Source organism: Entelurus aequoreus, linkage group LG27 (genome assembly GCF_033978785.1).
Source record: "Entelurus aequoreus isolate RoL-2023_Sb linkage group LG27, RoL_Eaeq_v1.1, whole genome shotgun sequence".
Lineage (NCBI taxonomy): Eukaryota > Metazoa > Chordata > Actinopteri > Syngnathiformes > Syngnathidae > Entelurus > Entelurus aequoreus.
The window spans coordinates 35,788,152-35,802,398 of NC_084757.1; the positions used below are offsets into that span (position 1 = coordinate 35,788,152).

Below are 14,247 nucleotides of genomic sequence, written 5' to 3' on the forward strand. Positions count from 1 at the left end.
ACTATGGCACATCATACAAGACTGTGGTACCATACCATACCAACTTTATTTATAATGGTACCTCGGCCATGGCACAACATACAGGACAGTGGTACCATACCAACTTTATTTATGATGGTGCCTCTACCTACCAGTGGAATTGGCCTCCTGATGGAGCTCCTAACTCAAAATAGTCCCATTTCAAAATAATGTTCCTCATCGAAATCAATTTAAATTCAATTATTCCGTTCTTAGTCCACAAAAAGCAGCACAATTTAAAGAAAAATTTACTTGTACCGTAGTTAAGAAATATTGCATAAAAACAGAATACCATTGAATGTAGGGTTAGGGTCACTTGTAATGCTTGGACAAAGAAAGTGATGTCTCCAAAGTTGCCAAGCCTCACGCTTTGAGCGTGAGGGTCATGCAATTTAACACAGGGGCGGTGTATATGCCCATTGTCTTGGGTGTGTTGATGTAGTGTCCATAGGCCTGGGGCAGTTCTGCATGCAAGCAAAAGTTCGACTCCAGGTGTCGTTAAGGAGGGAGCGAGGTCAAAAACGTCCATCGTTGAGGAGTCCACGGGGGACGTTTTCAGAACAGCCTGCTCCTGTTGTTGCAGCGTCAAGGCTATTCGAGGGAGTGAAATCGTAGATTTAAATTTTTGTTTTTCCGTGAGCAGACATTACAATGGCTGGTCTGTTCTATTCGTCCATGCTGGCTCTCATATCCAATTTTTCCATTTCAACCAGCTTTTCCATGATGTGATCCATCTTGCGATTCAGTTTAGAAATCGCCCCAGTCTGTGATCCCACAGCCCGGCCCAAACCTTCCATTGCGACGAACATTGGAGAGAGAAAGACTCGCTAGAAGTTTAACCTTAGCGAGCGTTTGGTGCCAGAATTTTCTAACCATGCTTTCTCAGCCGACTACAAAACACAGTGAGCCGCATGGTCTCCCTATATTATCTGGGATGTTGTGTTGTGGTGAAGATCAAGTAAAATTAGATCATCGATCAACGGTGTCCATATTAGTAGAATGAACAAAGCTGCCGGGGCGGCGACAAAAGGCTAGTCAGCGTCAGGGGGTAAAAGTTGAGGTAAAAGTTCCCGTGCGTCTCCATTTGTTTGGGCATTCCCTGATTACACATTATGCAGCAGCATAGCACTGGTTCATAAACAGTTCAAACAAAGTGTGCTTGGAGCGGTGTCAGGTTTGCCCCTTGTCTGCTCGTCCTCCTTATCTTCTTGGAGACTTCGGGTCCTGATAAGGCTGTCCAGATCTGAAAAACAGACACTTCTACGGCGAGGCGCATTCCAGACACACAGTGGAGATTTACAAGCTGTCCGCCTTTGCATGATAAAACAAGGACAGCTTTGTGAGCACAAGTGGATAGCAACCAGGGCCACCTGGACCGCAAGCAAACAAGTTGTGTGATAACTTATATACAATTATTCTGACACTAATCATTGGCTTAAAGTCTTTACAGCCGAGTCTATGCAAAATGTTGAGCAAAGAACCATCATTACATGCTCTGTAGACCAAAGTGAAGTGTTTAAAAATAGGGAAAAATCATGACATGACCTCTTTAAAACAAAAACTCGCTGACAGATGGACCATATCCCGGAAAATTGAGTAAGTTGGGGACTCGCACGCGGAGGTAGCACTCTTTGTAAACAAAGGACTCTTGTTTGAACAGGGCGACATTGTTCTTTTCCTTGCTTTCTGAAACTTCAAATGTATAAAATAGTTACCAACTGACCCACTAATTGATTAGTAACTTTCCTTTGTCTCAACGTAGTACCTTAAGGACGAGGACGAGGACCTTGTATCGCCGCCAAGCACCAAGGGGAACCAGTGGGTGAAGTTCTTACAGGACAGCACAAACCTGAAGGGTGAATCTTGTTTTTGTTGTTTCATCATCACTATCATCATTTGTGTTTTCTAGACAGTCCTATGTTGTTTCATCATCACTATCATCATTTGTGTTTTCTAGACAGTCCTACGTTGTTTCATCATCACTATCATCATTTGTGTTTTCTAGACAGTCCTATGTTGTTTCATCATCACTATCATCATTTGTGTTTTCTAGACAGTCCTATGTTGTTTCATCATCACTATCATCATTTGTGTTTTCTAGACAGTCCTACGTTGTTTCATCATCACTATCATCATTTGTGTTTTCTAGACAGTCCTACGTTGTTTCATCATCACTATCATCATTTGTGTTTTCTAGACAGTCCTATGTTGTTTCATCATCACTATCATCATTTGTGTTTTCTAGACAGTCCTATGTTGTTTCATCATCACTATCATCATTTGTGTTTTCTAGACAGTCCTATGTTGTTTCATCATCACTATCATCATTTGTGTTTTCTAGACAGTCCTATGTTGTTTCATCATCACTATCATCATTTGTGTTTTCTAGACAGTCCTATGTTGTTTCATCATCACTATCATCATTTGTGTTTTCTAGACAGTCCTATGTTGTTTCATCATCACTATCATCATTTGTGTTTTCTAGACAGTCCTACGTTGTTTCATCATCACTATCATCATTTGTGTTTTCTAGACAGTCCTACGTTGTTTCATCATCACTATCATCATTTGTGTTTTCTAGACAGTCCTATGTTGTTTCATCATCACTATCATCATTTGTGTTTTCTAGACAGTCCTATGTTGTTTCATCATCACTATCATCATTTGTGTTTTCTAGACAGTCCTATGTTGTTTCATCATCACTATCATCATTTGTGTTTTCTAGACAGTCCTATGTTGTTTCATCATCACTATCATCATTTGTGTTTTCTAGACAGTCCTATGTTGTTTCATCATCACTATCATCATTTGTGTTTTCTAGACAGTCCTACGTTGTTTCATCATCACTATCATCATTTGTGTTTTCTAGACAGTCCTACGTTGTTTCATCATCACTATCATCATTTGTGTTTTCTAGACAGTCCTATGTTGTTTCATCATCACTATCATCATTTGTGTTTTCTAGACAGTCCTATGTTGTTTCATCATCACTATCATCATTTGTGTTTTCTAGACAGTCCTATGTTGTTTCATCATCACTATCATCATTTGTGTTTTCTAGACAGTCCTATGTTGTTTCATCATCACTATCATCATTTGTGTTTTCTAGACAGTCCTATGTTGTTTCATCATCACTATCATCATTTGTGTTTTCTAGACAGTCCTACGTTGTTTCATCATCACTATCATCATTTGTGTTTTCTAGACAGTCCTACGTTGTTTCATCATCACTATCATCATTTGTGTTTTCTAGACAGTCCTACGTTGTTTCATCATCACTATCATCATTTGTGTTTTCTAGACAGTCCTATGTTGTTTCATCATCACTATCATCATTTGTGTTTTCTAGACAGTCCTATGTTGTTTCATCATCACTATCATCATTTGTGTTTTCTAGACAGTCCTATGTTGTTTCCTTCATTTCCACAAAAGTCTTTGCACTTTGTCAAGAGGTTGATGGAGAACGCCATCGAGCTGTGTCTGCAGAAACCAGCGGTGCGTTTGCAGTTTTTCAAGTTTTTTTTTAAAATCCTCGCCACTCTGCTCATCTTCTGCTTTTGTTGACTGTGCAGGAAGTCATTGGGAAGTCTGTCAGACAGGCCGTCTGTCTACCTCTGTACGCTGCACCTGTCAGGTAGCATCTCTCATCTCTGCTTATCTTTGCTATTCAAATATTCTTTATCTGCAGTGCATCCACAAAGTATTCACAGGGTTTCATGTATGTTTCATTCTTTTTAATAGTAATGTCCCATGTACATTACTATTAAAAAGGCTGTAACATACATACAATGTCTAATAACTAAGAAAATAATGTTGATACAATGTCTAATAACTATGAAAATAATGTCGATACAATGTCTAATAACTATGAAAATAATGTTGATACAATGTCTAATAACTATGAAAATAATGTTGATACAATGTCTAATAACTATGAAAATAATGTCGATACAATGTCTAATAACTATGAAAATAATGTTGATACAATGTCTAATAACTATGAAAATAATGTCGATACAATGTCTAATAACTATGAAAATAATGTTGATACAATGTCTAATAACTATGAAAATAATGTCGATACAATGTCTAATAACTATGAAAATAATGTTGATACAATGTCTAATAACTACGAAAATAATGTTGATACAATGTCTAATAACTACGAAAATAATTTTGATACAATGTCTAATAACTACAAAAATAATATTGATACAATGTCTAATAACTATGAAAATAATGTTGATACAATGTCTAATAACTATGAAAATAATGTTGATACAATGTCTAATAACTATGAAAATAATGTCTAATAATTATGAAAATAATGTTGATACAATGTCTAATAACTATGAAAATAATGTTGATACAATGTCTAATAACTATGAAAATAATGTTGATACAATGTCTAATAACTATGAAAATAATGTCTAATAACTATGAAAATAATGTTGATACAATGTCTAATAACTATGAAAATAATGTTGATACAATGTCTAATAAGTATGAAAATAATGTCTAATAACTATGAAAATAATGTTGATACAATGTCTAATAACTATGAAAATAATGTTGATACAATGTCTAATGACTATGAAAATAATGTCTAATAACTATGAAAATAATGTTGATACAATGTCTAATAACTATGAAAATAATGTTGATACAATGTCTAATAACTATGAAAATAATGTTGATACAATGTCTAATAACTATGAAAATAATGTCTAATAACTATGAAAATAATGTTGATACAATGTCTAATAACTACGAAAATAATGTTGATACAATGTCTAATAACTACGAAAATAATTTTGATACAATGTCTAATAACTACAAAAATAATGTTGATACAATGTCTAATAACTATGAAAATAGTGTTGATACAATGTCTAATAACTATGAAAATAATGTTGATACAATGTCTAATAACTATGAAAATAATGTCTAATAACTATGAAAATAATGTTGATACAATGTCTAATAACTATGAAAATAATGTTGATACAATGTCTAATAAGTATGAAAATAATGTCTAATAACTATGAAAATAATGTTGATACAATGTCTAATAACTATGAAAATAATGTTGATACAATGTCTAATAAGTATGAAAATAATGTCTAATAACTATGAAAATAATGTTGATACAATGTCTAATAACTATGAAAATAATGTTGATACAATGTCTAATAAGTATGAAAATAATGTCTAATAACTATGAAAATAATGTTGATACAATGTCTAATAACTATGAAAATAATGTCTAATAACTATGAAAATAATGTTGATACAATGTCTAATAAGTATGAAAATAATGTCTAATAACTATGAAAATAATGTTGATACAATGTCTAATAACTATGAAAATAATGTTGATACAATGTCTAATAAGTATGAAAATAATGTCTAATAACTATGAAAATAATGTTGATACAATGTCTAATAACTATGAAAATAATGTCTAATAACTATGAAAATAATGTTGATACAATGTCTAATAACTGAAAATAATGTTGATACAATGTCTAATAACTATGAAAATAATGTTGATACAATGTCTAATAAGTATGAAAATAATGTCTAATAACTATGAAAATAATGTTGATACAATGTCTAATAACTATGAAAATAATGTCTAATAACTATGAAAATAATGTTGATACAATGTCTAATAACTATGAAAATAATGTCTAATAACTATGAAAATAATGTTGATACAATGTCTAATAACTATGAAAATAATGTCGATACAATGTCTAATAACTATGAAAATAATGTTGATACAATGTCTAATAACTATGAAATAATGTCTAATAACTATGAAATAATGTCGATACAATGTCTAATAACTATGAAAATAATGTTGATACAATGTCTAATAACTATGAAAATAATGTCGATACAATGTCTAATAACTATGAAATAATGTCGATACAATGTCTACTTGTCTGTTCCAGCCTTAACAATGCCCCAGCACTCTTTCAGCTGCCGTCCTTGTAAGTCCATCACTTTTGAGTGGAATCCCAGCTGCTCCCCAGTCCTTGTGAGGAGAGTGGAAGTGACATGAAGTGTTTGTGACACAGGTGGAATGACAAGAAGGCCAACATGCACTATGTGGTCTTCTGCATGCCACACCTTTCACCACACAAACTGTACCTGCTCCGCAAAGCAAGCGACCCGAAAAGGTGACACTCTGCCTTTCTGTGTGTCCTTTTTCTACTTTAACTTCTCTGTGTGTGCGTCTGTGTGTGTGTGTGTGTATTTGTGTGTGTGTGTGCTTGTGTGTGCGTGCTGCCCCAGACACGTCTCCAACTGCGTCACGTCCATCGACCTGAGCCACCATCTTGACGCCGGAGACAGCGAGAACTTAGAAGCCCGGTGAGTCCGGATTTATTCTGGATGTATTTCTTCTTCCTGTTTCTACTTGTACTGCATTGTTGTTGTTGTTGTTGTTTCAGAGCACATCACGTCTACAGCTGCCTGGATGCTCGTTTCTATAGCGACGACATGTTGACTGTAGTCCTCCAAGGACAGGAAGACAACGCTTGCAGCGTCCTGGCTCAACTTCCTCTTCCTTCTACTCTACACAGTGACACTCACTTTGTCTGGAAGTCCAATACCAGGTGGAATATATACTTCAAATAGTACTACATAACTACACAGTGACACTCACTTTGTCTGGAAGTGCAATACCAGGTGGAATATATACTTCAAATAGTACTACATAACTACACAGTGACACTCACTTTGTCTGGAAGTCCAATACCAGGTGGAATATATACTTCAAATAGTACTACATAACTACACAGTGACACTCACTTTGTCTGGAAGTCCAATACCAGGTGGAATATATACTTCAAATAGTACTACATAACTACACAGTGACACTCACTTTGTCTGGAAGTCCAATACCAGGTGGAATATATACTTCAAATAGTACTACATAACTACACAGTGACACTCACTTTGTCTGGAAGTCCAATACCAGGTGGAATATATACTTCAAATAGTACTACATAACTACACAGTGACACTCACTTGTCTGGAAGTCCAATACCAGGTGGAATATATACTTCAAATAGTACTACATAACTACACAGTGACCCTCACTTTGTCTGGAAGTCCAATACCAGGTGGAATATATACTTCAAATAGTACTACATAACTACACAGTGACACTCACTTTGTCTGGGAGTCCAATACCAGGTGGAATATATACTTCAAATAGTACTACATAACTACACAGTGACACTCACTTTGTCTGGAAGTCCAATACCAGGTGGAATATATACTTCAAATAGTACTACATAACTACACAGTGACACTCACTTTGTCTGGGAGTCCAATACCAGGTGGAATATATACTTCAAATAGTACTACATAACTACACAGTGACACTCACTTTGTCTGGAAGTGCAATACCAGGTGGAATATATACTTCAAATAGTACTACATAACTACACAGTGACACTCACTTTGTCTGGAAGTCCAATACCAGGTGGAATATATACTTCAAATAGTACTACATAACTACACAGTGACACTCACTTTGTCTGGGAGTCCAATACCAGGTGGAATATATACTTCAAATAGTACTACATAACTACACAGTGACACTCACTTTGTCTGGAAGTGCAATACCAGGTGGAATATATACTTCAAATAGTACTACATAACTACACAGTGACACTCACTTTGTCTGGAAGTCCAATACCAGGTGGAATATATACTTCAAATAGTACTACATAACTACACAGTGACACTCACTTTGTCTGGAAGTGCAATACCAGGTGGAATTTATACTTCAAATAGTACTACATAACTACACAGTGACACTCACTTTGTCTGGAAGTCCAATACCAGGTGGAATATATACTTCAAATAGTACTACATAACTACACAGTGACACTCACTTTGTCTGGGAGTCCAATACCAGGTGGAATATATACTTCAAATAGTACTACATAACTACACAGTGACACTCACTTTGTCTGGAAGTCCAATACCAGGTGGAATATATACTTCAAATAGTACTACATAACTACACAGTGACACTCACTTTGTCTGGGAGTCCAATACCAGGTGGAATATATACTTCAAATAGTACTACATAACTACACAGTGACACTCACTTTGTCTGGAAGTGCAATACCAGGTGGAATATATACTTCAAATAGTACTACATAACTACACAGTGACACTCACTTTGTCTGGAAGTCCAATACCAGGTGGAATATATACTTCAAATAGTACTACATAACTACACAGTGACACTCACTTTGTCTGGAAGCCCAATACCAGGTGGAATATATACTTCAAATAGTACTACATAACTACACAGTGACACTCACTTTGTCTGGAAGTCCAATACCAGGTGGAATATATACTTCAAATAGTACTACATAACTACACAGTGACACTCACTTTGTCTGGGAGTCCAATACCAGGTGGAATATATACTTCAAATAGTACTACATAACTACACAGTGACACTCACTTTGTCTGGAAGTGCAATACCAGGTGGAATATATACTTCAAATAGTACTACATAACTACACAGTGACACTCACTTTGTCTGGAAGTCCAATACCAGGTGGAATATATACTTCAAATAGTACTACATAACTACACAGTGACACTCACTTTGTCTGGAAGTCCAATACCAGGTGGAATATATACTTCAAATAGTACTACATAACTACACAGTGACACTCACTTTGTCTGGAAGTGCAATACCAGGTGGAATATATACTTCAAATAGTACTACATAACTACACAGTGACACTCACTTTGTCTGGAAGTCCAATACCAGGTGGAATATATACTTCAAATAGTACTACATAACTACACAGTGACACTCACTTTGTCTGGAAGTCCAATACCAGGTGGAATATATACTTCAAATAGTACTACATAACTACACAGTGACACTCACTTTGTCTGGAAGTCCAATACCAGGTGGAATATATACTTCAAATAGTACTACATAACTACACAGTGACACTCACTTTGTCTGGAAGTCCAATACCAGGTGGAATATATACTTCAAATAGTACTACATAACTACACAGTGACACTCACTTGTCTGGAAGTCCAATACCAGGTGGAATATATACTTCAAATAGTACTACATAACTACACAGTGACCCTCACTTTGTCTGGAAGTCCAATACCAGGTGGAATATATACTTCAAATAGTACTACATAACTACACAGTGACACTCACTTTGTCTGGGAGTCCAATACCAGGTGGAATATATACTTCAAATAGTACTACATAACTACACAGTGACACTCACTTTGTCTGGAAGTCCAATACCAGGTGGAATATATACTTCAAATAGTACTACATAACTACACAGTGACACTCACTTTGTCTGGGAGTCCAATACCAGGTGGAATATATACTTCAAATAGTACTACATAACTACACAGTGACACTCACTTTGTCTGGAAGTGCAATACCAGGTGGAATATATACTTCAAATAGTACTACATAACTACACAGTGACACTCACTTTGTCTGGAAGTCCAATACCAGGTGGAATATATACTTCAAATAGTACTACATAACTACACAGTGACACTCACTTTGTCTGGGAGTCCAATACCAGGTGGAATATATACTTCAAATAGTACTACATAACTACACAGTGACACTCACTTTGTCTGGAAGTGCAATACCAGGTGGAATATATACTTCAAATAGTACTACATAACTACACAGTGACACTCACTTTGTCTGGAAGTCCAATACCAGGTGGAATATATACTTCAAATAGTACTACATAACTACACAGTGACACTCACTTTGTCTGGAAGTGCAATACCAGGTGGAATTTATACTTCAAATAGTACTACATAACTACACAGTGACACTCACTTTGTCTGGAAGTCCAATACCAGGTGGAATATATACTTCAAATAGTACTACATAACTACACAGTGACACTCACTTTGTCTGGGAGTCCAATACCAGGTGGAATATATACTTCAAATAGTACTACATAACTACACAGTGACACTCACTTTGTCTGGAAGTCCAATACCAGGTGGAATATATACTTCAAATAGTACTACATAACTACACAGTGACACTCACTTTGTCTGGGAGTCCAATACCAGGTGGAATATATACTTCAAATAGTACTACATAACTACACAGTGACACTCACTTTGTCTGGAAGTGCAATACCAGGTGGAATATATACTTCAAATAGTACTACATAACTACACAGTGACACTCACTTTGTCTGGAAGTCCAATACCAGGTGGAATATATACTTCAAATAGTACTACATAACTACACAGTGACACTCACTTTGTCTGGAAGCCCAATACCAGGTGGAATATATACTTCAAATAGTACTACATAACTACACAGTGACACTCACTTTGTCTGGAAGTCCAATACCAGGTGGAATATATACTTCAAATAGTACTACATAACTACACAGTGACACTCACTTTGTCTGGGAGTCCAATACCAGGTGGAATATATACTTCAAATAGTACTACATAACTACACAGTGACACTCACTTTGTCTGGAAGTGCAATACCAGGTGGAATATATACTTCAAATAGTACTACATAACTACACAGTGACACTCACTTTGTCTGGAAGTCCAATACCAGGTGGAATATATACTTCAAATAGTACTACATAACTACACAGTGACACTCACTTTGTCTGGAAGTCCAATACCAGGTGGAATATATACTTCAAATAGTACTACATAACTACACAGTGACACTCACTTTGTCTGGAAGTCCAATACCAGGTGGAATATATACTTCAAATAGTACTACATAACTACACAGTGACACTCACTTTGTCTGGAAGTCCAATACCAGGTGGAATATATACTTCAAATAGTACTACATAACTACACAGTGACACTCACTTTGTCTGGAAGTCCAATACCAGGTGGAATATATACTTCAAATAGTACTACATGCTACTACATCACATAAAATATATGCAATATCAGGTGTATTTATGTACTAATATATTAAGTTTTTAGGTACCAATGATAGTCACACACACACACACACACACACACACACACACACACACTAGGTGTGGCGAAACTATTCTCTGCATTTGACCCATCACCCTTGATCACCCCCTGGGAGGTGAGGGGAGCAGTGAGCAGTGGCCGCGCCCGGAAATCCTTTTTGGTGATTTAACCCCCAATTCCAAATTTTGATGCTGAGTGCCAAGCAGGGACATCAAATATGACTATTATTACATGGTAGTAGATCAATAGAATATAAACAATATCAGATGTGTTTATGTACTAATATATACATCAAATATGACTATTATTACATGGTAGTACATCAATATACTATATACAATATCAGGTGTGTTTATGTACTAATATATACATCAAGTATGACTATTATTACATGGTAGTACATCAATATAATATATACAATATCAGATGTGTTTATGTACTAATATAAACATCAGATATTACGATTATTACATAGTAGTACATCAAATAATATATACAATATCAGGTGTGTTTATGTACTAATATATACATCAAATATGACCATTATTACATAGTAGTACATCAAATAATATATACAATATGAGGAGTGTTTATGTACTAAAATATTCATCAAATATTACTATGAATATGCTAGTAAATCAAAAGGTATATGCAATATAAAAATAAAAAAACTCACCCCCGGTTCGTGGGACAAATTTTCAAGCGTTGACCGGTCCGCAGTTACAAAAAAATAATATGACTATTATTACATGGTAGTACATCAAATAATATATACAATATCATGTGTGTTTATGTACTAATATATACATCAATTATGACCATCATTACATGGTAGTACAGCAAATAATATGTACAATATCAGGTGTGTTTATGTACTAATATATACATCAAATATGACTATTATTATATGGTAGTACATCAAATAATATATACAATATCAGGTGTGTTTATGTACTAATATATACATCAAATATGACTATTATTATATGGTAGTACATCAAATAATATATACAATATCAGGTGTGTTTATGTACTAATATATACATCAAATATTATTATTATTACATGGTAGTACATCAAATAATATATACAATATCATGTGTGTTTATGTACTAATATATACATCAAATATGACCATTATTACATGGTAGTACATCAAATAATACATACAATATCAGGTGTATTTATGTACTAATATATACATCAAATATGACTATTTTTATATGGTAGTACATCAAATAATATATACAATATCAGGTGTGTTTATGTACTAATATATACATCAAATATTATTATTATTATTACATCGTAGTACATCAAATAATATATACAATATCAGGTGTGTTTATGTACTAATATATACATAAAATATTACTATTAATATGCTACTACATCAAAAAGTATATACTGTACAATATGAGGTGTGTTTATGTACTAATATATACATCAAATATGACTATTATTACATGGTAGTACATCAAATAATATATACAATATCAGGTGTGTTTATGAACTAATATATACATCAAATATGATTATTATTACATGGTAGTACATCAAATAATATATACAATATCAGGTGTGTTTATGTACTAATATATACATCAAGTATGACTTATTACATGGTAGAACATCAAATAATATATACAATATCAGATGTGTTTATGTACGGGTATATACATCAGATATGACCATTATTACATGGTAGTACATCATATAATATATACAATATCAGGTGTGTTTATGTAATAATATATACATCAAATATTACTATTAATATCCTACTACATCAAATAGTATATACAATAGTATATACAATATGAGATGTGTTTATGTACTAATATATACATCAAATATGACTATTATTACATGGTAGTACATCAAATAATAAATACAATATCAGGTGTGTTTATGTACTAATATATACATCAAATATTTATATTAATATGCTAGTACATTAAATAACATAATACAATATCAGGTGTGTTTATGTACTAATATATACATCAAATATGACTATTATTACATGGTAGTACATCAAATAATGAATACAATATCAGGTGTGTTTATGTACTAATATATACATCAAATATGACTATTATTACATGGTAGTACATCAAATAATAAATACAATATCAGGTGTGTTTATGTACTAATATATACATCAAATATGACTATTATTACATGGTAGTACATCAAATAATGAATACAATATCAGGTGTGTTTATGTCCTAATATATACATCAAATATGACTATTAATATATGCTAGTACATCAAATCATATAACAATTGTATATGTGTACAAACAGTGGAGTCTTTTCTTGAGCTATATTTAATAACGCAAGCGAGTATTAACCTGTGATTAATCATGATTAATCACATTCCACAATGTGATGAATCATGATTAATCACATTCCACAATGTGATTAATCATGATTCATCACATTCCACAATGTGATGAATCTGATTCAAAGAATCATTTGACAGTATTATCGTGTACTTCATATTGTAGTAGTACTTGTGAGTGTACTGCAAAATGTACTTGAACGTGTCGTCACTCCTCCTACTTTCAGCTTGGACCAGCAGGGCGGCGCCATACCGTGCCAAGGTCTGGTGCTGGGGACTCAGCGCCGCCGCCTGGAAGGCATGAAGGCTCAGTTTGTGGCCGTCAACGGCGTGCGAGAAGTGGCGTGTGTGGTAAGTGTTTAGTCAGGATCCCACCTGGACCACCTCCATGACTCCTCCCCCTCGCCCTCGCCCTCAGCTGAGTGACAACCTCCGCCACCTGCGCGTCTTCGAGATGGACGTGGAGGACGAAGACGAGGAGGCGGGCGAGCAGCACAACGCCAGCGCCGACCACAACGGGCTGGACGTTTCCATGCAGGAGCTTGGACCAAGTGACCGGCTTCTGGACTCACAGGACGCTTCTGACCAAGACCTGCAGGAACTCGGACCAGGTGACCAGCGTCTGGACTCACACCGAGCTCCTGAGCAGGAACTTGGACCAGGTGACCAGCGTCTGGACTCACACCGAGCTTCTGAGCAGGAACTTGGACCAAGCGACCAGCGTCTGGACTCACAAGAACTGTAGTTGTCAGTGACTTTGTATTTTCTTGACCTTCTCAAAGTCAACAATGATGGACACTCCAGTTTCTTTTGAAATGATGTGCAAATAAAAAGGTTCATTGAGCACTTTTGTCATC

The 14,247-nt window shown here is 35.0% G+C and overlaps 1 protein-coding gene across 2 annotated transcripts in view; it reads left to right on the forward strand.

Moving 5' to 3' along the window:
* Positions 1-14,236, forward strand: part of anapc4 (anaphase promoting complex subunit 4) — a 42,428-nt gene extending 28,192 nt beyond the window's left edge. For both annotated transcript variants that reach the window (XM_062039278.1, XM_062039279.1), the window contains exons 20-28: positions 1,781-1,874; positions 3,416-3,513; positions 3,591-3,652; positions 5,979-6,017; positions 6,105-6,206; positions 6,322-6,399; positions 6,480-6,644; positions 13,618-13,741; positions 13,809-14,236. In XM_062039278.1, the coding sequence (XP_061895262.1) occupies positions 1,781-1,874; positions 3,416-3,513; positions 3,591-3,652; positions 5,979-6,017; positions 6,105-6,206; positions 6,322-6,399; positions 6,480-6,644; positions 13,618-13,741; positions 13,809-14,135 (1,089 nt within the window). In that variant the 3' untranslated portion in view covers positions 14,136-14,236. The remainder of the gene's footprint in view (positions 1-1,780; positions 1,875-3,415; positions 3,514-3,590; positions 3,653-5,978; positions 6,018-6,104; positions 6,207-6,321; positions 6,400-6,479; positions 6,645-13,617; positions 13,742-13,808) is intronic.
* The last annotated feature ends 11 nt before the right edge of the window (positions 14,237-14,247 follow it).